At 43.6% G+C, this 24,467-nt stretch overlaps 1 protein-coding gene across 2 annotated transcripts in view; it reads right to left on the minus strand.

Annotated features, from left to right (window-relative positions):
* ANKRD52 (ankyrin repeat domain 52) overlaps window positions 1–24,467 on the minus strand; it is a 61,887-nt gene that overhangs the window by 18,589 nt on the left and 18,831 nt on the right. For both annotated transcript variants that reach the window (XM_060253525.1, XM_060253524.1), the window contains exons 4-15: window positions 23,573–23,643; window positions 19,379–19,579; window positions 17,766–17,853; window positions 13,673–13,815; window positions 12,352–12,564; window positions 12,127–12,205; window positions 10,906–11,020; window positions 9,939–10,021; window positions 8,681–8,798; window positions 7,944–8,012; window positions 7,242–7,382; window positions 751–828 (exon numbers count right to left, since the gene is read on the minus strand). In XM_060253525.1, coding sequence (XP_060109508.1) covers window positions 751–828; window positions 7,242–7,382; window positions 7,944–8,012; window positions 8,681–8,798; window positions 9,939–10,021; window positions 10,906–11,020; window positions 12,127–12,205; window positions 12,352–12,564; window positions 13,673–13,815; window positions 17,766–17,853; window positions 19,379–19,579; window positions 23,573–23,643 — 1,399 coding nt within the window. The remainder of the gene's footprint in view (window positions 1–750; window positions 829–7,241; window positions 7,383–7,943; window positions 8,013–8,680; window positions 8,799–9,938; window positions 10,022–10,905; window positions 11,021–12,126; window positions 12,206–12,351; window positions 12,565–13,672; window positions 13,816–17,765; window positions 17,854–19,378; window positions 19,580–23,572; window positions 23,644–24,467) is intronic.

Genomic DNA, 24,467 nt, shown 5'->3' on the forward strand with positions numbered 1-24,467 from the left:
CAAGGCTATTTGAATACGGGCACCTCTGTAGTGGCTCCCTGCTCTGTGGCTCCATGAGGCGCCTATAAAAGCCACACGGTAGCTGAAAGGATCTTTTCTGTACCTTCTTTGTCACAATCCTTGATTTACCTGTTTTGCAGATAGACAAAGTGAATCTCTGAAAATGTTCTGTACTGGGGATCTGCCTATGGCCAGAAACAGAAAGGTTACAAGATCATCAGTTCTGCACAGCTTGAGGATTAACCTTCACAAGGATACTCTCCTCCTTCTCTGATGGAATACCCTGGTTTTTCCCTGCACTACTAGCATCTCCCATACACTGGAAAAATGAGAAATAATAGTATTTTTTACTCATTTCTTCATGTCAAATGGACATTTGGGGCACTTTATAAAATTCAATTTAGCAGTTTCAGTAAGAGGAAAGGAAATAATACATCAGTAGTAGATCACGGAAATGCACAAAAATTTGAGGCAGACGGAGTAAAGAACATTTAGAGCTGAATTATTCAAGTCGCAATAGTGTGAACCTTTGACAGTAACTGCTGTCCATGCAGAGAGCCAAGACAACCAAATTTCCAAAGCAGACCCATAACCACAGCCAACCTTTGTACTGTCCAAGGTGCTTAACATCCAGCAGTGCAGTGTTAAATTCATTCGGCTACCACAGATGAGAACAGGAATGTGGTCGGAGCAACAGTTGTACTCTTAAAACTGGAATCCGCCCCCCCCCCCAAAGGATGAGGTACTCACAAGATTGCCTCCTTCAGTCGTGACTCCTTCAGTGGCTCCTCATCAGTGTCATGGCTGTTTCCTGAATGAATCTCAGCTCTGCAAAAGAAGAAACCAGCAGTAGTTTTGCTGAGACACAGAGGTAGAAATGCAGAAGGTGGGAAGTGTATACTTAACTACAAGATCTAAAGAACAGCCCACTTTGGATTCTAGTACAACTGTGATTCAGCAAAACACTGCCCATGATTTTTGTACCATTAGAAGAGGTTATCTTTGGCTAGATTTGCACAGTAGGTTAGACATACAGGCCTCAAAGACTGCTTCAGAATATCTGAAAAATTTACACAGGCCAAGTAGTATCTGAAAACAGTGAGCTAGACCTCACAATTCAAAAACCTCATGTCACTTAGAACGGACTACTGGATTTACCATGAGGGGTCCTTCTCCTCAGAGGACAAGAGGCCATCTGAATGGGTTGTTCCCATGATCCTTCAGGGAGGCAGGACTACTTTTTTCTCCTTCCTTTAAGTGCCCTTGGGACAACCCACCCCTTCAGTTTAGGGACTTCGAAAAGCAGTGAGAACACTCTATCCTGTCTAAATAAACTGTAAAAAGAACAAACTGACAGGAACAAACACATGAACAGTAACTGTAATAACATAGAAAGCATGAAATACAGAGAAAAAAACATTCTGCATATATACACCCAGAAAAACAGGTGAAGTTAAAGGTAATATAAAAGAGAAAACATAGCCATGAAGGTAGAAGATGAGCAGGAGAGGCGAGATGTCCTCTTGTCCTCTGAGAAGGACCCCTCATGGTAAGTCCAATGGTCCATTCTCCCTCAGAGGCAGAGGACATCTGAATGGGACTTTCTAGAGCAGTGTCCCTCAGTCGGGTGGGATTCCCTCATCTTTGTTAATTTCCACAACGTGTTGCAGAACCTTTCTTCCGAAGGCTGCATCTGCAGATGCTATAGAATGGATCTTATAATGCTTAATAAAGGTGGAAATGGATGATCACGTAGCAGCCCTACAAACTTCTTCCACCGATGCTTGGTTGATGAAAGCTGCATTCGCAGATGCGCTGTGGAGTGAATGAGCTGTGATGCCCGGAGGTACTGACAGATTGGACGCTTTGTAACACTCCACGATGCAGGCCTTCAAAGTGGAACTGATAGAGCTCTTGGACATCCTCTCGCCCTTCCTGGGTTGAGAAATGCTGACAAACATGCTGTCTGTCTTCCTGAATTCTTCCGTCCTGGCAATGTAAATCTTGACAGCCCTCCTCACATCCAGAGTGTGCCACACAAACTCCTTTGGATGTTTGGGCTGCGGACAGAAGGGGGGTAGAAAAATTTCTTGGGACCTGTGGAATCTGGATGCAGCCTTGGGGACAAATGTTGGGTTCATTCTGAGAACCACTTTATCCTTTTGAAAAACACACAGGCCTGTTCTGATGGATAAGGCGTGTAGTTCGGAGACTCTTGGAGTTATGGCGACTAAGAAGAGAACCTTAATTCAAAGCCATCTCAAGCCCATTTCTCTCAAGGGTTCAAACGGAGATTCCATGAGTGCCGTCAACACCGCGTTGAGCCTCCACGTGGGAAATTGATGAACATGAGGTAGTCTGAATGAACAGTTGAATATGAGGATGTCTGGACAGTTTGTAACCCCCGATGTTTGGAATAACGGTATTTAAAGCCGCAATCTGCCGTTGTAGGGTGGAAGCCTTAAGACCTCCTGAAGAAAGCCTAAGATATTAGCAATAGATGGGGACATAGGATCCAGCTTTTTTCGTTTGCACCATCTTACGAATGTTTTCCAGGTCATGTTATATATCCGAATTGTAGACTTTCTTATGGACGCCAGGATGGTGTCCGTTACCTCTGTTGAATAGCCTAAGTTCTGGAAAGAGTCCCTCTCAACTGCCAGGCGCTCAAACACAGCCATGTTGGATCGGGATGCCACACTGGTCCCTGTATGAGCATGTCCGGCGATGTTGGAAGCGTGACTAGGTTCTGAATGGACATCTCTGTCAGCATTGAAAAACATGGTTGACGTGGCCAGTATGGTGCTATTAGTATGAGATCTGCTTGGAGTGCTCGCACTCTCCTGATCGTCTTTGGCAGCAAGGGTATTGGTGGGAAAGCATACATGAGACCTTGGGGCCATGGTGTTGTCAAGGCATCGATCCTCTGCCTCCTCGTAGAAGTACCTGGAATAATAACAAGGAAGTTGATGATTCTGAGGGGAGGTGAAGAGATCTACCTGAGGTCGACCTACACGTTGACAGACAAACAGGAAAACCTCCAGATTCAGAGCCCATTCCCCCTCTGCGATGGTCTCCCTGCTCAGCCAATCTGCTTGTATATTGTCCAGCCCCCTGATGTGTTCCACACGAACTGAGGTTAGGTGCTTCTCTGCCCACTGCAAGATCACCAGGGCTTCCTTGTGTAAGCGGTCCGACCTCGACCCCCCTTGATTGTTTAGGTAAGCTTTCGTTGAAATATTGTCTGTTTGAATCAAAACATGTCTCAGGTGAACAGAGTCCTCGAAATGTAGTAGCGCTAAACGAATCGCCCTGAGCTCTAACACGTTGATTGGTAGGCGACTCTCCCTGTTCGACCAGAGGCCCTGGACTGGCTGACCCTGTAGGACAGCCCCCCCATCCTGACAGACTTGCGTTGGTGAACAGCTCCAAGGAGGGGGTGGTTTGGAAGACCTTACCTTGGAGAAGACTGTGCAGGTGTGTCCACCAGAGAAGACTGCTCTTGACAGACTGTGGTATTTGTAGTGTCATGTCTCTGTGTTCCATGATCGCCCATTGATATGATCTTAGGAATCGCTGAAGAGGCCTGGAGTGAAGATGGGCCCACCGCAACAAGTCCAGACACGATAGCATCAAGCCCAGGAGTTTGGCCAGAAGTGTTAGTGAAGACAACTGCTTGCTGATCACTGTGGCAGCCACTGCTCTGAGTCCCTGTGCTTTGGACATCGGCAATGACAGGGAACAATGGACCAAGTCGATGATTGCCCCCAGATGCTCTATATGCTGTTTGGGTTGTAAGGCACTCTTGGCGAGGTTCAACAGAAAACCCTGAGCTTGTAAGCATCGAATGGTCTTCATGTCATGGCTGCTCTGGAGTCTGTTGCTCAACCTGACCAGCAGGTCGTCCAGGTAAGGATGGACGTGAATGCCCTGTCTCCTGAGGTGTACAATGGGATTTATCAGGAGCTTGGAGAACACCCTGGGAGCAGTTGACAGTCCAAAAGGCATCGCCCAGTATTGGAAGAGTAGTTCCTCCCATGAGAAGCACATGAAACGTCTGTGTGCTGGATGGATAGGCATGTGCAGATACGCTTCTATGGAGGTTAGAAACTCTCCCTCCTGCAGAGAGTCCATGATGAACTTCAAGGTTTCCATTTGAAAGCGACGGAGCTTGATGAATCTGTTTAGGAACTTGAGATCCAAGATGGCCCTCCAGTCCCCATTCTACTTGGGAACCGCAAAGAGGATGGAATAAACATCCTGTCCCCTCTCTCCGAGGGGAACAGGCTCGATTGCCTGAATGTCCAGAAGGTGTTGCAACGCTCTGTGCATGACGTCTCTTTTGACTGGATTCCTTGAAGGCACAGATCTGACAAATCTGTTGGGAGGAGTGGATCGGAACGCGATTGAGTACCCTTGAGACACTATTTCTAAGGCCCATGCATATCTGCCTGAGAAGCCTCCCAGGCTGGTTGAAAGTGAAGAAGTCGGGCCCCCACTGGAAGGGACTCGCAGTCAGGGCCTGTTTGCACTTGGAACCCTGATCCTGTCTGTCAGACTTGGAAAAGGATCCCTTGGTGAACTTGGAGCCGAATGGAGCTTTTTGAAAGTCTGGGAGAATCCCAGCTGGACTTCTTTCCGTCTGCTTGAAATCTTGCCAAGGAATGCTGGGCACGAAAAGGATGTGAAGACCTTGTCTGGTCGCCATAGAGACTTGGGCATCACCTTCCTCTTTTCTCTGGTCTCCACCAAAATCTTTTCCAATGACTCCCCAAATAGCTTTTCCCTTTCAAAAGGATAAGCAGACACTAGTGACTTGTTAGGGTTTGTAGAATCTTTCGGGCTCAAGTGCCGTGTTCTACTGGAGAAAGTTTTTCTTCCAGACGTTTTGTTCTCAGCTGCGGAGAACATCCTCAGTGGCATTGCAGCCGGAGCAGGCGCTCTAACCTTCTTGGCTGCTGTGCATTGAGTGAGGCCAGGGCTGCTGGAGAGCTGCTATTTCTAGGCTGGAGGGGGTGTGGTGAAAGGGCAATAGGTTTGTGGATGTGCCCATTGTTTGTGGATATGCCCACTAGTGACTTGGATAAAAGATCGACCTGCCAGGCTCTAAGCTAAAGCAGACATCTGGTAACGGTGGTGGAGGCTATAGCCCTGGAGGCAAAGGTGAGAGCATCAAGCGTTGCATCAGCTGTAAAAGAAAAGGCCTTGAAGATTCGGGTGGCGCCTTCCAGCAAGCGCCTGTTGTCCTCTGGCAACATTTGAATCAGGTTGCGCACCCAAACCATTGTGGCCCTAGAAACCAAGGATGCATAGTGACTATCATAGTGACTGCTTCGTGGGCTCTCTTCAGAGCGACCTCCGCTTTTTTGTCTAGGGCATCCTCTATATTCCCATGACCATCTTCCGAGAGAAGACCAGATGTCTGTAGCACTGCCATTGGGGCGTCTACCACTGGGACCTGTAAAAGCTCATTGGTATAAACAGGCAAGGCATATAGCTTTTTAACTAACTGGGGAAACTGCTTGGTGGCAGCAGGCTTTTCCCATTCAACTCTGAGTTGACGTTCAAAAAATTCAGGAAAGGGAAAAACATTTTCAGGCAGTTTATCTCTGGGGAGAAACTCTGAGTTGCCACTGGTTCTAGATCTTAACTTCTTAACTCGATGGCTTGGTAGCATCTTCAGAAGGAAGATCATAGACTTCTAAGGCTGACAATGTCTTAGACAACAAATACTGATAATCCTCCACCTTAAATAACCAAGTAGCTTGCTCAGGTATGGTGACTTCTTCTTCCTCATCTTCTGACAGGAACTCGCCCTCTTCCCTATTGTCTACTGACTCAGAGGTCACGGACTCTTCCCCAGAATGGTATCTATTCCTGGGGCCAAAGTCTATTAGTGACTCCTGGCTCCTCTTCTGCAACCCGATAACCTTGCGGGCTGCCTTGGTCGGCCAGGATGGATTAGACTGGCTAACATCCAATGTTGAACTAAGGGAAGAGTAAGCCCTACTCTGGAGTAAAACTGTCCCATCCCCTCCTATATAGCTTGGGAGATAGTCTGCAACATGGCTGGGGAAAGGGATTCAGAACCGTAGGGCATGTTACTCATGGAGCCGTGAAACCTGCTGCTGCTGCTGTAATGAGGCTCAGAAGGCAGGCTGCTCCTCTGAAATCCGGCCGCACCATGTAAAAAAGGCGGGAAGGATCCAGCATCAGGCGTTGAAGCCCCAAAATGGCCACCGTGACCCACTACAGCGCTCCCTTTTGCAATCGCCTATTCTTCCTGCAAGTGGCGCTGCTTGTTTCCCGCGGCCACTTCTTCTGCGGGTCGGGCCTAGAAAGCACAATCATGCCACGAAGGCATGTCGGCCCCATCAACGTCACTTGCGGTAGCCGCGTCTGCGGCGCGCGAGTCCTGTTCCTCTTCTGAGAGGAACCCATCCTCCTGGCTGGCCGCCATTATGCGTTGCCTTCACCCGCCGTCGGACTTCTGTCTTTGGAGGGCAGTTAGGATACCAGGAGGAGGGAAGGTAAAGTGGAAAGAGTAAAGATCTTTTTTTTTTTTTAATAAGGAGAAAGACAGAAAGAAAAATAGTTATAGGCCAGAAAAATAATAACTAGCCCTCAGCCTAGCTATCTAGCTGCTCTCCCTGTAGAGGCAGGAACTAAATTGAAGGGGCGGGTTGTCCCAAGGGCGCCTAAAGGAAGGAGAAAAAAGTAGTCCTGCCTCCCTGAAGGATCATGGGAACAACCCATTCAGATGTCCTCTGCCTCTGAGGGAGAACTGGAGTTGTGGAAAACCTATAAAGATGAAGTCTGTTGGCTCAGGAACATACCACAGTGCAAGTCAGATACTGGCTTTAATTTGTAGAAAATCTTCATAAGGTTATGGTGAACAAATATTAAGAACTTGATTGCAGTCTATCCTAAAACCAGAGAGCAACTCAAGAGCCCAAACTGTTATAATTTTACAGAAAGAGTTCTCTCTTGTAATAGTGGAGTTTGATTTTGAACTTTAAATATTTGGAACAGATAATGCCAAGATCACTATAAGTTCAAACACCATGTGGAACCCCTCCCCTTCTATATTACAACAATGTGGCAGACAGTATTTTCACTAAGAGCTTTACATTTCAAATCCCTAAACCTAGGTACCAGAAAACAAGTTATTCTATCACAGGTTTTTTCTGGGTACCAAATTTCACCTGACAGTTGCCACAATAGACAGATACCCTTCCTACCTCCTGTAAGTGTCCGAAGCAGCAGCATAATGTAAGGGTGTGCAGCCTTTACAGTCAGCTTCGTTAATACTGGCTCCAGCAGTGACTAGTGTCACCGTACACTGATAGCTGCCATTAGCGGCTGCGTAGTGCAAAGGAGTCCTGGATAAGGAAAGAGAAGAAAAAAGAAGCTGGAAGCGTCACTTGCAAAAAGCCATCCATGTCAGTGCACTGAATCAGAATCTTGACTCAATATAGCACACCTGATCCTGAGCTGGATCAATGCAAGGCCAAAGCAAAGCAGCAATCAAATGAAGTCTAGCCGGAAAGAACTGAAAGTCTGAATCACATCTATCATTACACAATGGGTTTAACAAATAAGGAACTTCATTAAGTTACACCGTTCACGACAACATTCCACAAGTACCAATTGATGTTTATGGGACAGAGGCAGAGATAATTAAGCACATGATAGAGGCAGGATCTGAATCTAGATCTCGTAATATACAAAGCCAGTGCTGCACTATTGTGCCAATGACTCTTGCTATGCACTGTGCTCCAACAAAGATAGAGAATCCCCTTCAGTGGGACAGACACATAGGTGTTAAAGAAGCAGTATTCACATTCTAAAAATGGCCCTATGCTAACACAACCATTTTCAGTATAATTATACCACAGACCTTCCTTGCCTTTCAACAACCACTACACAATGTCAGAGTTTACCTTCCAAACTTATCTCTCCTCCTCAAGTCAGCTCCGCTGCTCAACAGCAAGTTAAGACATTCAACATTCCTACAGAGGAAGCCAAAGGGAATGTGGTCATAACCTGAGAAAACAACTGTAGGGTATGACAAAATGCCTGGGTTGCTTGAATGCATGGCTAGATATTTGCGTTTCATATTCAAAATGGCAGCACTCAGTAGCTTGAGTACACTTGTACCTGTAAGCACAGTTGCAACAAAGAGTCTCACATTTCTGTGTACTTTATACATTTATCAGCTTCTGGTTTGCTGCCACAAATTTGTTTGAGGTCCACCACTGTACCACAGGAAATAGCTATGATCTGAAAGCATGCTTCCTAGGCACATTATACCATTATGGGCATCTCTTATCCATAAAGGAAGACAAAGCTCCTATTCTCTATGGCAATTAGAGAAAATGGCTATGCAGAGGAAATTCTCCACACCAATGTGACTGATAGAAAATTAGAATATTTTAATAGTACTATTAAAACATTTTTAATAGTAACTAGGGATATTCACTCTAAACCAAATGAGATCCGAACAACTCCAATTTGATTGTTGAACATGGATAATTAGTTCTCTTGTTAAACAGAAATGGTCAATGCTTTTATCCTATTCTCTATTGAATTTAAAGTAGCTGGTGGAATAGGAAATAAAACTGAAACACACGCTCTTCAGGGAAATTGTGCCAAAGTAACAGGTGGATTTATCACTCACCCTCCGGAAGCAGCAGCATGGAGGCAGGTCCTCCCGAGGTTATCTGGCGTATTGATATCAAAGCCTGCAGACAGCACATGCTCATTGCTAAGTGAGGAGACGATGCTGTACAACTGACCTGTGAGGGCAGTGGGGGGGGGCAGCAGGAAAAACAGATTTGGGCAAAAATATTAGTTTACCATAAATCCAAGAAGACGTTTGATGGGAAGTCTACTGACTTGCAATGGAATTCATATTCCTGAACATTTCAAGGAAGTTCTTTTCTCGTATACACCCCCCCCCCCACTTCCTGGCTGCTGGCCCTGTTACAGAGATCACGTACAGACAAGCAGTATCTGAAAGAGGTTCAAATGTTCTGCAAGTGAGCCTTCTGCGCCATGTTATTTGTTACAATTTACCCCAGGATATAAATGAATACTGCCCTTCATTTATTCAGCTTCTACTAGATGGTTCCTTACCAAGATCTTTGCAATTTTACAAAGCCCATATAATCTAGATAAGAAACTGATGCAAAATAAACCACTGTACACATGCCTTCCTGATTATCACTTATTTTGAGCCCAGAAGGTCTGTTTTATTTATGCTTGGGTGTCCTTGGGCACAGATTAAGAACAATCCAGTATTAAACAAGGAGCACACGGTAACCTGGTTTCAATACCAAATACTCCCCCCTATCACATACACTGTCTCCGAGAGCTGGATAAACATTTTTCTCAACATCTTGTCTAGGCTGCTCTGTGATGCCTCTGCAAATGAAGGAGGGGAAGTATGTCTGTTCCCCTCCATTTGGGTTTCACTGTTTCTGTGAGAAGCGTGGACTATAAAAGCAATAAGTAAATAAATGAGGTGTCCACAGAAAAAAATGCAAGCAACTGAAATGAATAATTCCATCTATCATTCAGCCTTGACCTGGATAGCCCAGGCTAGCCCACTCTTGTCATATCGTGGAAGCTAGGCAGGGTCAGGCCTAGCTAGTTTCTGGACAAGAGACCACAAAGACAGTCTAGGGCTGCTACACAGAAGGGGGCAATAGCAAACTACATCTGTCACTTGCCTTGAAAACCCTATGGGGTCACCATAAATTAGCTGTGACTTGATAGCACTTTTCACTAGTACCACCATATAGCCTTCAAACCTTCCTGGTGGCCTGTCCTAGATTCAGGCACATGCAACAGAAATGTTCCTGACTCCTTATAATCACAACCCCATTTAATGACCCCACAGCAAGAAGACAATCGAGGTCATGGCAACGAAGTACCTGAGGAAAGTAGCTTACGACAACAGTCTGAGAATCCAAAGAGAACAGCTAAGTGCAAGGGGAACATGTCATGGATCCCACGCCTGGAAAGATATCAGAAATAAATGTGATTGGAACACACACAAACAGCACACAATATCAATGTAGTAAACATAACTGTGAGCACACACAGAGGTGACTTAGTGCACCAGCCACTACATCGTTCCTCTTCTGATCAAGCATTCAAGATCTGCATGCTTTCACTGGGAATGACTCACGTCCAAATTATTATCCCCCAATTCACAATCGCTACTCCACAAGAACATTCTTCTGCCGCTTCTCAGCCTCACTACTATTATGTGTACAAGAGAGAAGTGGTGTTACATGTGGAACAAAGCAACCCCTGTTGTCTCCTGGCCTTACAGAACTTTCCAGATCAAGTGAGAAAAGTGCACAAGTGATTCAATCACCATCCTAGGAACAAGTGCACCTTACCATAGCTGTGCATTCTTAAGAGAGAGGTTAAATATCACTATTCTTTCCCTTGGTTATAGTAAGTAAGTACAACAATAACTGTATCTTGGTCAGTTTATGATGAATGAATTGTATGTTCCTATGTCAGGAGCCATGTCGTAGTGTTATTTGACCACTGAGGAAGGCCAGTTTTGGACTGAAGCACCTTTGGGGCAGGGTCTGCCACTTTTGAATATCATTATGGGTTGACAATGATAACTGAAATTATTGTAAGAGCTAATATCTGTTTTTAATCAATGGTGAAATAAATACATGCATTTTCGTATCTTTGTTAGGATTTGTTAATTTTTACATTGAACATAACTGAACATTGCTATTGCTTGGCCTGTATGTTTATGTTTTCTTAACCTTCTGGTACTCAATTCATTTTACATGTGAATCGATCCAGTGTAAGTGCTCTTAAACATATCCCCCGATGTCATTGCTCCTTCCAACAGACACCGCTTTTCCTCACCTTGCAGTATCAGCACCATTCGTCATCAAAGTACTAATTAGCAGCTCATGGCCGTATCTAGCAGCAACGTGGAGGGGGGTATTGCCATATTTGTCAGCGCAGTCAATCTCACTGCCTAGAAAGCAAAATACAGAAGCAACTTTGATTTTTAGAAAATATCAGAAGCACATCTTGGTCTAGGGGTGGCCAAACTGTAGCTCAGGAGCCACATGTTGCTCTTTCACACATACTGTGTGGCTCTTGAAGCCCCCACCACCTAATCGTCCAGCTTGGAGAAGGCATTTCTCTCTTTAAATCACTTTGCTAAACTAAGCCAGTCAGCAGCTTGGAGAATGCATTTAAAGTTAAAGTTGCTTTCTTTCCACTCCTCCCTCTTTCGCAGCTCTCAAGCATCTGATGTTTATTTTATGTGGCTCTTAAATTAAGCAAGTTTGGCTAACTCCTGTCTTGGTCTGAGAGGGAGAAGGACTGAAGAAACTATCTACATTAAGAGCTGAAACCCCAATGTCCCCATTTGTACATTCCTTTAGCAGGCTTCTGATAAGTCACTTATCTTTGAGCTGAGTCTACTGGAGCAAAATTAACAGCAGCTGATGTGCCTGTATTTCGGGCAACAAGGCCTTGAAATATATGGGATTGCGAAAAGCCAGTGCCTGCAGAACATGCTGCAGGCACATGGCAAGAACCCAGCAAGCTGGCTTCCTTCCCACACTGATTTGTTCAATCCAAGGAAAGGGAGGACCAGAAGCTGTCTGGGCTGTCTTGTTCAAAACCAAACCTGTCACCACAGGATTCAAATCCAATGGGAGACTTTCACTAGAAAGCACAAGCTCAGAAGAAGAAAAAAAGTGCCCTGCCCTGCTTTTGGAGCAAGTGGGAAGAAAAAATCCCTCACTGGGATAGCATCCCCTCACCCCTCGGAAGAGCGATTTTTAAAAATCTTTTTTAGTGAATACTGAACTCCCTTTTTCTTTATTTTAAAAATGCTGCGCTTGAGATTTTTTTTTTTGAAAGCAGGACTCTGTATTATGAAATACTTTGTTTAAAATATACAAGAGTTAACAGATGGTAAATGTATTACAATTCACACAGCTGCATATTAAATGTCTGCATGGACAAGCAAGATTTTTCTATGGGCTAAAAACAAAGAACTGCAAAGTAAATCAGAGGAAGAAAGGAACACTGCAAGGTATCAAGCATAGGAACGCTGGCTTCGCTTACCATTTTGTATGAGAATCTGAGAGCGTGTAAACCGTCCATGAATGGCAGCCATGTGCAAAGGACTCTTCCCTTCTTTACTCTGCAAAGATCAAGGGAGATTAGGAAGTGAATATTATCTTACCACCAAGAATATGAACTTGTCTTCCATCCAATCACCCACTGGCATTTTAAAATAATTTTTTGTTTCTACCACCTTCATCTAAAGACCATCTTTACTGGCCATACCTGAAAATTCACGTCGGCTCCATTGTTGACGAGAAGTTCCAGGCACAGGGCCCCATTGGTAGAGACAGCAGCAAAGTGCAAGGGGGTGAAGCCCTTCTCATTGGGCTGATTGACATTGGCGCCATAGTTGACCAGTTCATTGGCCACAGCATCCTGGCCCATGTAACAGGCAATGTGAAGTGCAGTGTTGCCGAAAGAATTTGGTTCATCAATCTAGAAGAACAAATATGTGAATGTGCCATATCTGCTGCTATGCGGACTGTCTGACAAGAAACAATGACTCCAACACTGTTCTAGCCCATGTCTACAGGTTCTCTAGTGTTGTCACTGTGTAACCCAACCACTCACATGGACATCTGTCATCTCCCCAGCAAATGAACACACCTAGAGAGAATGGGGAAGAGAATGTAACTTTCAGTTCTCTTCTCGTCTCTGTTGGCAGAAGAAAGGCACTCATTTAAAGTTTTAGGAAACTGTGTGAAACTCAACCATTAAGAGGGTGTATGGTTAAGAGATCTGTTCTATATTTCTTGGTAATGACAAGTTGGTTGTTTTTAAAGTGGGGTGAATTTGTGTGTATATATATTTATTTAGTTATCACTGAGAGCTGTCTTGAGTCCTTCATGTGAGTAACGTGGGCAAAAATGTCTTAACATTTTGAAAATGAATCACCTCTAAAAGCAAAAGTTCAGAAATACAACAGAAATTGATGGAGCTTTTTGGTTTTTTTAAAGGTTTTTTCCTGCAAGATTACAAGCTCCCTGTAGAAGGGAGAGCCTGCCTTTTGAAGAATGCATTATAACAGCAATCCTGAGGGACTGGACCAGAGCAGCAGCAGCTCTACTTATATGTAGTGCTATATGGTAAATTAAGCTTTTTTATGATAATTTTAGAATGGAATTAAATATGGAAATACATTTTTTACACGCATGCATACTTAATTTCTGCATTTCTGTTTATCCTACTCTTATCACCTTTTATAATGCCAATAGAGGAAATTGCTGATGATGAACAAGATATGACACCAGCTGCATCCCTATCCACCCCCACAAAATAGACCGACTAAGCTATGTCCTAAATGCATGCACAATGCATTTTGGTGTTACACATCTTTCTCTCTCACTATGAAGATGTCCACAACAAAAGCAGCCTCCCAAGTTTCCAGACACTAATTTTTGTAAGAGAATGCCCATCTGCTAACCTGCCTATATACATTTACAAGGCACAGACCTGAAGATGCCTGAAATTACAGGTGTCAAGAGTAAACAGAAGCCCAGTGACACCACAGTGTCCACTGAACTGGTGCTGGCACAAGACTTGCCTCAACTCCAAGCCTCAGCAGGTGTTTCACAACTTCTATCTGGCCGCTGGCTGCTGCTGTATGCAGCAGTGTGTAACCCTTCTTGTCCTTGCATGTAACGTCCGCTCCTCGGGCCAAAAGCAGCTTCAAAACTTCCAAATGCCCTGGAAGGAAACAGTGTACAGACACATAAGGAAAGCAAAGGGAAGAGGACTGTTAATTCCTACCTAGCTCTGCTTCCTCTTTCCATTGCTACAGCAGATGGATTCTCTTTCAATCATGCCATTCTACAACTGAAAGCCATCTCAAAATGCTGCCAAAGCTGCTTCAGTGGATTAATGTTTATATAGTGATTTGTCTTCATGCTGCCAAGGTGCCAATCATACATCTTGTCAATCATGATTATACAGAAAAAATCACCCAGACAGCAAATATTCAAATTTTGGGTGCTGAACTCTTTTGGGGCTGAAACATAGTTAGGAGACTGACTGGACCAGTGGACTGTGAATTCATTTCCCCAGCCATTCTTCACAAGCATGAACTTCCCACCTCTCTGTTAATCACAATTGAACGTTGCACCATTAATGATGCTAACTGTGATCAAGACAAAACTAAAGTTCTCTTTTAACCAGAATTTGAAGTCATAGTTTCAAAGTTTAGTTAGAAGAGCTCAGGTTAGTATGGTTAAAAACAGGATAGGATTTTTTTTTCAAAGAAAGCAAAGGATATGTCATCCTGCAGTACGCTCAAATCTATTCGGTATGGTTAACATAATAAGCAGCATGAGCAACTGGAAAGCACCAGCTTCACAATGAACAAGTTAAGCAATTTAGCTTCTAGTTATCCGCATAAGTGTAAATGATGCAAAGCAACTCAATGCATGTTGCTCAAAACATCTCCATCTATTATACCCAAGCTCTGGACTCACTTCCACTGCATCTTATTCTTCTCTTTTTACTATTTAATTATTTCATTTCTTAACATCAATCCTTCCATCTTATGGTCAGGTCAATTCCACTCATCAAAACTTGTACAGCTGCAAATATAACCTGATGCACTGAAAAGGTTTCTGTGGGAAGAATATGGCTGTCGGCATATCCTAACTTAGCAATACTCTTAATATGCCTCCTCCACGCCACATGCCAGAAATTATTGAGTCCTTCAGACCCAAGCTAAGTCAGCAGCAGAAAGAAGGCCTTCTTCATTGCATTAAAAAGATTCCTAAGCAACTGTTTCACATTTCTGTGGAGTAATCCTAAGTAATCAGTTAAGTTTATCAAATTATGTATTGCATCTTTATGTCCCAAAGATGGTGCTCCAACCTGCAGTGAAGCCTCCGTATCTGCCAATGAATCACCAAAATGTGGAAGAATGAAACAATCCTCTAAGTGGCTAGTAAAGCAGATAATACAGTGGGATATTTTATCTACAGATTTCACAAATAAAGGTTTACATTATATGTTACTACATTTAAAACTACTATATAATGCTTAGTCCACAAACAGGCAACCTTTTTGACAAGATTCACAAATCCCCACCCCACACTATCTCTTTAACTGAGGGAAACTGGCATGCCAGCAAACAAAGGTGGGAGAGAAACCAAGGGTTGCTCTGGGCAAGACACACTGGGAGAAAATGGAGCTGCCAACACCTCAAGAGTCTCACCATGCCTGGCTGACAGCAGCATGGATCTGGGTGGTGCATAAGCTTTCTCCCATTTCAAGGCAGCCAAGGCACCACTTCCAGCGCTGCAAGAGTTCATCTCAGTAGCTTGAACAAAGAATCAACACCGTATGCACGGCAAAATGGTTTAGAGTGCCACTGATCAGCATGTGTGCCAGGGGCTGTCCAGGGCAGCTAAGGATAGCGCCAAAATCAGAGGCAGGCACAAGGCACACAAGCTCCATAAAACAGACATCTTTGAAGAGAATACTGTAAATTATACAGCTAAGGAAGGAGATGAGATAAGGAAAAGACCTTGGGGAAAAGATGATATTTCTACCCTGGAAAGAGTCCTAAAAGAGGGATTTAAATAACTGCATGACCTACCAATACTTAAAAGAGATAAACAGTAAACAACTCATTTTAGATTAGGGCTTGTCTAGACGCCCAGAAATCCACCCTCTGCTGAACTAAATTCGAACTGTATAAATTTTCTGTATAGTATGTTACACTTGCCAGTTTGTTGCATGTAATGTCTGTGTTCTGTAGTTGCTATTGGTAGCTGCCTGTCACATGTGGTAAACGACACATGAGTAACACAACTTTTTTCAAAAATGTGGTTGTCTTGTAGGAAACATAAATTCTAATTTATTTTAAGTAGCTTCAATTAAATGGATCACTGTTTAAGAACATATGAATTTGTTTTACAATGGGTCAGACTGGATTTATCTAGCAAAGGAGATTAACGGGCAGTGGCTTCTCAAGGTCTCAGGAAGATGAGAACTTGAGAAGATGAGTATATTCATGGTATACCACTGAGCCACAGTTACTAAAGGGAAGCACTCTCATTAGCGAGGGAGAAAAAGAACACCCAAACTTAAATTTGTACGAAATGTCATGAGATTTGTAGTCTATTGTACCATGGCCACTAGAAATAAAAAGGTAAAGGTAGTCCCCTGTGCAAGCACCAGTTCTAACTCTGGGGTGACATCACATCACCATGTTTTCATGGCAGACTTTTTACGGGGTAGTTTGCCATTGCCTTCCCCAGTCATCTACACTCCCTCCCGCCCCCCCCGCCCAGCAAGCTGGAATAACAGACACAAATACAAAAATAGAGAACACAATTAAATGAGCAAGCTTATTTCCCCTATGCAGATAGCACCCTCCATGACTGAAGTGCAAAAACAGACTAATAAAGTGTTAGTGGCTCTAGAGAACATGTTAACAGTTGCTGATGGACCTTAATGACGTGTGTTATTAGGTTACCTCTGTGTTGCTGGGTTACCTTTGTGTTGCTGGGTTGCTGACTGCAAAGGTGAGCAAGTGCAGCAAAACTAAGGTTCTTTGAACTGTAATCATCAGCTTATTAATAAAAAGAACTTCTCTCCATAGTCAGGGAAAGAACCTATCAGAAGGTCATGCCTCTAAGCAGCAAGTGTCTTTATAACTGTAATTATAATTTGTAGCATGCTGTGACAGCCTAATCCTTGATGAGGGTGAAGCAAACACCTTCGAATATGCAGCCTGATTTGGCAAAAGGCCTCTGGATGCCCAAAGCCCTGAATAGGCCTCATAACCAGCATTTGCAGGCTGGTATTAGTGTAGTCATTGGTCTGTTCCTGAGGCTAGCTGCCCTTTGCTCATCATCACACTGGGTCAGTTTGCCCTTTGCAAGGGGCTAGGGTCCTGCTCCTGGCCTTCGGCTTCTTTTCTCCCACACACATTTCTTGGGGAGGTGCTTAAGTATGCTTCCAGCATTGAGCTGCCTGAGCATCGGCACAACTGCAGCACTTCCAGCTCATCTTTAGTTACATTTGGCTGGTCTGGCTGTGCAGCAGAGAAAGCAGCAAGATTCCAAACACATCCATGCAGCACTTTATAAGAGTTCGGTGTGCTTCAAAAACACCTAGCCAGAGCTTTATAGTATCTTGTAAGGCAAGTCAGTATTAATTTCCTTGGGAGGCTGAGGCTTGAGGTTTGAACTACAGTCATTTTGTGAAGTCAAAGCAGAAACAGAGTTGCTGCTTTGGCAGTGGTCTTGACATATTCTAATGGAAGAGGAAAGCAAGGCAGCCACCCCATTCCCAGCCCAGCCATCTTCTCCCCCCCCCTCACCCAACCCACAATCTACCAGAAATTCTGCTTCAAACACCAGATGAATGAAATGAGCCAACAAAAGGACTTGGGAGAGGGGGTGGGTGGGAGAGAGGAGTTTAGCCATGGCTGCCTTGACTCTCTCAGATTGCAAAGGGGCAGCCTAAGGAAGGAGTGAGATTTAAGCTAAGGATTCTTTCTTATGGCTCACAACTACAGTGCATACCAACCCTCAGGTTCTTTGTCAGGTATTTTCCCAGAATATTCAGTACCTTACCACATACCTTCTTACCACTGGTAATATGAACACTGCAACCACATGTCAGAGTCCTCAAAGAAGGAAAAGAAAACTTACCAAGAAAGGCTGCCCAATGTATAGGCTGTCTCTCCTTCTTATCGCATGTGCTCAGATTGGCCCCTTTATTTAATAGCAGGTTTACCATCTAGAAAGAGGTGGAGAAAAAGGAGGCTCAGAAAGTAAAGCCAAATGTGACACCAAAGCCAGTCACAAGCCTCAGTTTACATCGTACTCCATGCTCTGGGTGACACTTCCAGAACCCACACTTTTCTCCTTGGGATGGAGCAACTTCGGCTATGCTTATTCATACAGGCTTGTGTTCTGCCCCCACAGAAATACAAAAAGCAAACAGAAGCAGTTTGAAGGGAAATCCCCGGGTTCATCCTAAAGACGATTCTAACTACAGAGGAGAAGCCTGCTCTTATACTGTGTTGAGTTTTATTTCTCATCATTTTGCGAGGCCAAAAAACACAATAAAAAAACTCATCCAAATGAGCCACTGACATGAACCACACAAACCTCTGTGAAAACCATGGAGTTTCTTGGAAAGTTTGTTGCAGGGCTATGTGCAACCACATAGCCCTGGGCTCACAAACAACTAGGCAACGTTCGTGATGAAATTAGGTTTGTGACAAGATTTGAGTCCATCTCTACACAGGACCCTTTACTCCTGAGGCAGATATATTGGCCTAGGAGACTGGGAACTATCTTCAAGGTAATGAGAACTCTGTAGAGAACTAGAACAGCTAAGCTAAAAGAGCCTGTCCTGTTTTAACATCAGTTATTTTAACATCAGTTAGGGGCATTAGAGGGACAAAAGCAGCTTGTAAACATTTTCTTTTTAAAAAATACTTTAAACTTTTGATGTCAGGAGTGGTTCTCTGTACCACATAGACCTTCACTGCCTCAAACACACTATCTGAAAAGGGGCTCCAAGGGGGTTGGCAAGCGGCTATTTCTCCAAGGGTGCCCATGGCATCTGTTCCTCGGGTGGCCAAGCACTGGGCAGCAGGAAACACAGCAGAGGCAAAGCCTCAGGAATTTGGAACGGGAGCTGGAGGCCTTAATCCTCCCAATGGGAAATTCCTACAATGACCATGTGGTGGCAGCAGGCTGCCCTGAGAGTGAAAGAAAAGTCTTTCCAGGGAGCTGGGAACCCCTAGGAGGGTATGATGGAACAAGGACGTTCTGGCACACCATCAATGCAACGTGTTCCAATTCTGAACCAAAGGATTGGAATATTGAGCCTAAAACCCAGCCTTCCACATTCTGCAGTTGGAATAAAGCACATAGATTCTGTCATTTTGTAGACAAGGTTTATTTAACATTCTTCAGTTGCCCAATGCCTGCAGCTTCTGGAACAAAATTCTGAATTTTTATTCTAATTTTCTTTATAATGGGGCTGTAAAAGAGGCTGGAATGTTGTCAGTGCACATGCAGGGGGTACAGCAAAAAAGTGCTAGACAGATAGCTGGTCATGTCTCTCCTTCAAATATACACAAACACATCAACACTCCACCACCCAAGTTTTGCTGTCTAAAAGAAAAAGCCATCACACGTGCATGTACAGATCTCAGCTAACACGATTTACATGCTAGGTTACCTTCCTTCACAGCTCATCCTCGTTTTATAGAGAAGCAATGCATTCTCAAAGACAAATACCCCCTTACCTCAATGTGCCCGCTGTGTACAGCATGATGCAATGCTGTGCGGCCAGTGCGGTCTGCCACATTAACACTACTGAGTAGAGGAATGATGGCCTCAGCACACTTGGTGGCTCTGTTGGCAGCAGCAACATGCAGTGGTGTTTGCCAATACTTGTCACGAGCGTTGACATCGGCCGAGTGCTTTAAGAGGAGGTTAAGTGCCTTCTGCCAGAGACAGAAAACAGGTACAGCTTTTAAGTCTGGCTGAGCAGGACAGAATGAGGCGACATTAGAGGAATAATAAAGCACTATGAGTGAGGATTGGACTGTACTATGGGGAACAACAGGGACTTCAAAGCAGTCTAATTGCCTGCAGCACTTGGGGAGAAAGAAGTATGCTAGGAGTACAGCTCCAGAGAAATTAGAAGGGCTGAATTCTAGCAAGATGAGGGTGAATGAACAAGGGAATTGATGCCTTAGCTAAGAGTACAGCTCCAGAGACATTAGAAGGGTGGAACATGGTAATCTAGCATATGGTAATCTAGCAGCACATGGACAAGACAGTCAGGTGCCTCCCGAAGACTGGTGGGGCAGGACTGAACTAATGGCTATCTTCCAACAACACAATGTCACTTCAGGCTACATCACTGCATTGCAAGACATACTAAGATTCAATCAAAACTCTGCAGTAAAAACCACAGTATTTGGGGTGAGTCCTAGAGTGTCCTGCAACACCATTTCCAGTTATATAGCTGGAAGTAACATCAAAGCACTGGAAAATCATCCATTTCTTCCCTCCATTTCCTCACTGAGTGCCAGTGGGGGTTCCCCCACCAGTGGCAGGCAAATGACAATTCTGCTTGAAGGATGACCACCAAAAGGGTGATACTGTTAGACCCAGCACAACATACTGCTAAGGCATCAATTCTCTTGTTCATTCACCTTCTTAATAACCTTATGAGGATAATTCAATCCAAAACTAGTCAAATCAGGTTTATAATAATAATAATAATAAATTTTATTTATATCCCGCCCTCCCTGCCTAGGCAGGCTCAGGGCGGCTAACAACAGATTCAAATAAAATTATACAATATATACAGTAAGTTCAAGAACAATGTTTGAATTGTACAATAATTTAAAACAACAATATCTAAAACCATTCCAGTTATTACCATCAAAAGACCAGCAAGGTTAAAAACAGATAAAAATTGAAACATAAATGTAGGATCACACAGAAAAAAGGAAATTCATATTTCAACATTTAACATTTTCTTTAATCAGACAGTTTTGTTTACTGAGAGCTAATATACGAAATTTTGCTACCATGTAAGAATCCAAAACTAGTGTAGACCACCTAAGAAAACTCAACAGAAACTGGACTGGTGCTAATAATTGTAAAGTCCATTAGTGGCTATAACGTCTGCCTACAGAGCACTAAATAAAGACTTCGGAGTTTGTATAGCAACTAAAAAGTGTACAGCATGAAAGGGTTTCCTCTTGACCAAGGTATCAGCATGTCAAGTTTCTGCACTGAAATGGTTAAGACAAAAAAGCCCTCTCAGATTTATTCTCAATGTAGCTTTGTGTTCAAAACTTGCACAGCTAGAAGAATATTGGAGATTACAAGGAACCAGGGAGAGGTAGCAATGATCTGTGGTGACATAGAATAGGGTGATGAATCAGTAACCAAGAGCTTCCCAACACGTGGTAGCCGGCTCAGTTTCAGAAACACAGTTCATGATGCTTGTGTAAAGCCTGAAAAACTGACCTCTAGGTTCTGGTCAGGTTGTAAGCAAAGGAAAACTGCTTTTCTGTCACTGATGGGGTCTCTGGGGACTTCTAGAGTGATGCTGGAAGTAAGCCAAGGGATCTTTTGGTTAATTAATGTTTTTCAATGACTTCCAAGGTGTTGGAAGGAGGCGAACGTAACCCACTGGCCTACATTCTGACATTGCTTCCCCTTTTGTTAGCATAAGGTAACATCCCACAACTCATTCTGTTTACAAGCTCTGCATGAGGAGAAACTGCCCCTCCCCTGCCAAGCCAGCCATCAATAGAAAAAAACGCTGGTGTCTTTTTAGAGCAGAGAGTGAATTAATTGAGCCAGCTTTAAGTAGTGCTTCTCAGCTGCTGGAAATGGCCTGAAGCTGTGAGGCCAGCAGGAAAAGGCAATTACACAAGTTAACAGACTCTGGTGAGGAAGAACGGAAGCTTGTCTAGGAGGATGCTCTCTGGGGAGGCTGAACCCAGCACAATTAATGACCTAGACTTACGCCACAATCTTTACATGTGTGCTAACTTGATGCTTTTACAGAGAAGTCCAGCAAGATCTTACAATAGCACCCTTAACACCCAGAGCTCCTCTGTTATCCATTTATGTATTTTATCCTACTAACAGCAATGAAATCTGCTCTCCACTGAACACAGGTGCAAGGTCATAGTCAATGAAGGGGAGGGAGTGTTCTTTGTCAACAAGACTGTACTGAAGAAGATAATTTACTGAAGCATCTTGACTGTCATGCATGTGCATATGCGGGTCTTGCTTTTTTTAAGCAGGATTAGAACAGGCTGCTTACCTGTAACTGCTGTTCTTCGAGTGACAATGCTGAAAAGATTCAAGCATGTATGGAATACGCTTGGAGATGGTTTTTAAGCTAAGCTTAAAAAGATTTTCTGAAGCTAGCTCTACCTTCTAGGAGCACTCAGAAGTAACATGCATGCTCGAGAGAGGGCACAGTCATGCTTCCCAAACCGGTCTTCTTTCCAAGATGTAGAAAAAAAAAATCAAGCACCTGTTGCAGAAATGAGCTGCTCATGTGACTGCACAGATGACCACTCAAAGAACACGAGTTACAGGTGAGCAACCTGTTCTCCTTCATGGTCTCTGTGCATCACGCTCATGAGATAAGACTATTGAGCTGACCTATATGGAGGTAGAAACAAGCATGCCTTACTGGAACACAATGTTCAGCACCATTTGACCAAACACTGCTTTCCTTTACACTCCAATATCTAAGGCATGGTGACATATCAATGCTGTGACCAGCTGCTGCCGTACAGACATCTTGAATGAGTATTATCTTCCATAAAGGTCTAAAAGCTTGCCATGACTGAATAGCCAGAAAGACTGCCATTGCCTGCCTCTGTGCAACAACCTGGTATTCCTTGAATGTCGCCCTTCCAAATACTAGCCAGGGCTGAGCCTGCTTAGCTTCCAAGATCTGATGGGATCCAGCCAGCCACTATGACAAGCAGAATGCTAAACAAAAAGGACCTTTGGCCTGAACCACAGGGCTATTCTTCATTTTCTTACAAAAAAATTATTTCCACAAAAGCAGGTGGGGTGGGGTGTTTCCATTTAACCCACAAATGCCTTACAGCTCATATGGACAGGGCAACAGCAGAAATAGTAGTGAATGAGACCTCCGGGATATTTTAAAGCCATGAATTTTTAAAACTGTGGGTCAGCGATAGGAAAAATAAGAAAAAAATTAAGCTGTTGAGAGCTCAGATTGGCTGCTGCATTTGTGCATAATCTACTCCTTTTGAATCATTTCCTTTCTATCAGCCTCTGTCAAAGGCAGGTAATTCCACAAGTCTTTGCATCAGGTAAGACTAGATCAGATAATTATTTTTGATCCAGAGGTTACCTGACTGCACAAACAACTGCGCTTACATGCATAAACGGAAAAGCAAGACATTTCTGGGTGCAAGACTGAAACGTATCTCCTGCTTTAATCAAAAGAAGTGTGCTGCAGCTATCAGAAGTTTGGCAAACAATGCCCTAACAGATGCAACTGAAACAAAATCAGATATGATAAGAACATAAGAATTTAAGGAGAGCCCTGCTGGATCAAACCAATAATCCATCTAGTCCAGCATCCAGCCCCACACAGTGGCCAACCAGTTTCTTTGCATGACCAACAACAGGCATGTAGGTTGAGGCCTTCCCCTGAAGCTACCTCCTAGTTCTGGGAGTCAGAGGCTTAGTGAGTTCTGCTGATATATTCAGATACTTCTTGTGTGCAGTCACAGCACTGTTAATACAACAACTCAAACTTATTGGTTTTCAGTATGACTCAAGATAAGTGCCATCAATATGGAAAGGTACATGAAGTTGCTTAAAATGCAGCTTAGTTCAGTCTGGCACATGGGCATAGCTTTGTTATTTCAAGAGGGAAAACAGCAACAGGTCAAAGCCAACAGATCAGTACATACCTCATTGCGAGAAGCTGCAGCACGGTGTAACGGGGTTAGCCAAAGGGTATCCTTCGCATTAACGTTAGCACCTGTTTTTTAAAAATGAGATATAATCCCACATAGGACACTATCTGATACAGGCAAGCAAATATTTCTTTGGGTTTTGAGAATGGCATTCAGTATCAGGAGGGTTACTATTAAACCCATTCGATTTCATGGCCTTGCTTTAAAAAAATGAGTAGCAGGGTATTTCTCCCTCCTTCCACCTGCTCATCAGGATCCCCTGACCATCTCTCAAAGTTACACTTTTTAGAAATGCTTTCTCTTTTTCACAAAGCACCTACTACTATCATTTCAATTGGAAAGTGAGATTCTTACTCTCTTTTCTCCAAATTAAACAAACAGATATATAGCCGCTTTTACATCTACTGGAGAATATATATCAATCCAACACTTACATTACCATTACTACTAAGGGCACCCCTAGTGGCTTAACTGAAAATAAAATCTGATTTACAGGACTAGCTCTTAAGCACAGACAAGTAACCTAAATCCAAAGACTTCCCAACCCATTACTGTAGTAGCAATATGTCAGGTCAATGCCTTGCTTGAGGATTACTTTAAAAATTGAGGGAGAGAGGATTCCATTCCCAGCATTCTGTCCCTTCTCCCCTGCAATTACACTACACATTGTTCCAGTCTTCATCCATTAAGAAGAAAACTGATTTGGGGTAGAACAAATGGTTTTCACATATATATTATAAGTGCTCACTACCTGTTTTCTGCCACTGCCATTAATTTGTGTAATTTAGAACATACTCAGTGAGAACCATCTGCTTGGGCTTCATTGTACAGAAAGCTGACTCTGCCCTGCATCCCAAGGTGGAGAGAGCCATGAGTTTTAAAATAGCTT

Source organism: Heteronotia binoei, chromosome 13 (assembly GCF_032191835.1).
Source record: "Heteronotia binoei isolate CCM8104 ecotype False Entrance Well chromosome 13, APGP_CSIRO_Hbin_v1, whole genome shotgun sequence".
NCBI classification, from domain to species: domain Eukaryota; kingdom Metazoa; phylum Chordata; class Lepidosauria; order Squamata; family Gekkonidae; genus Heteronotia; species Heteronotia binoei.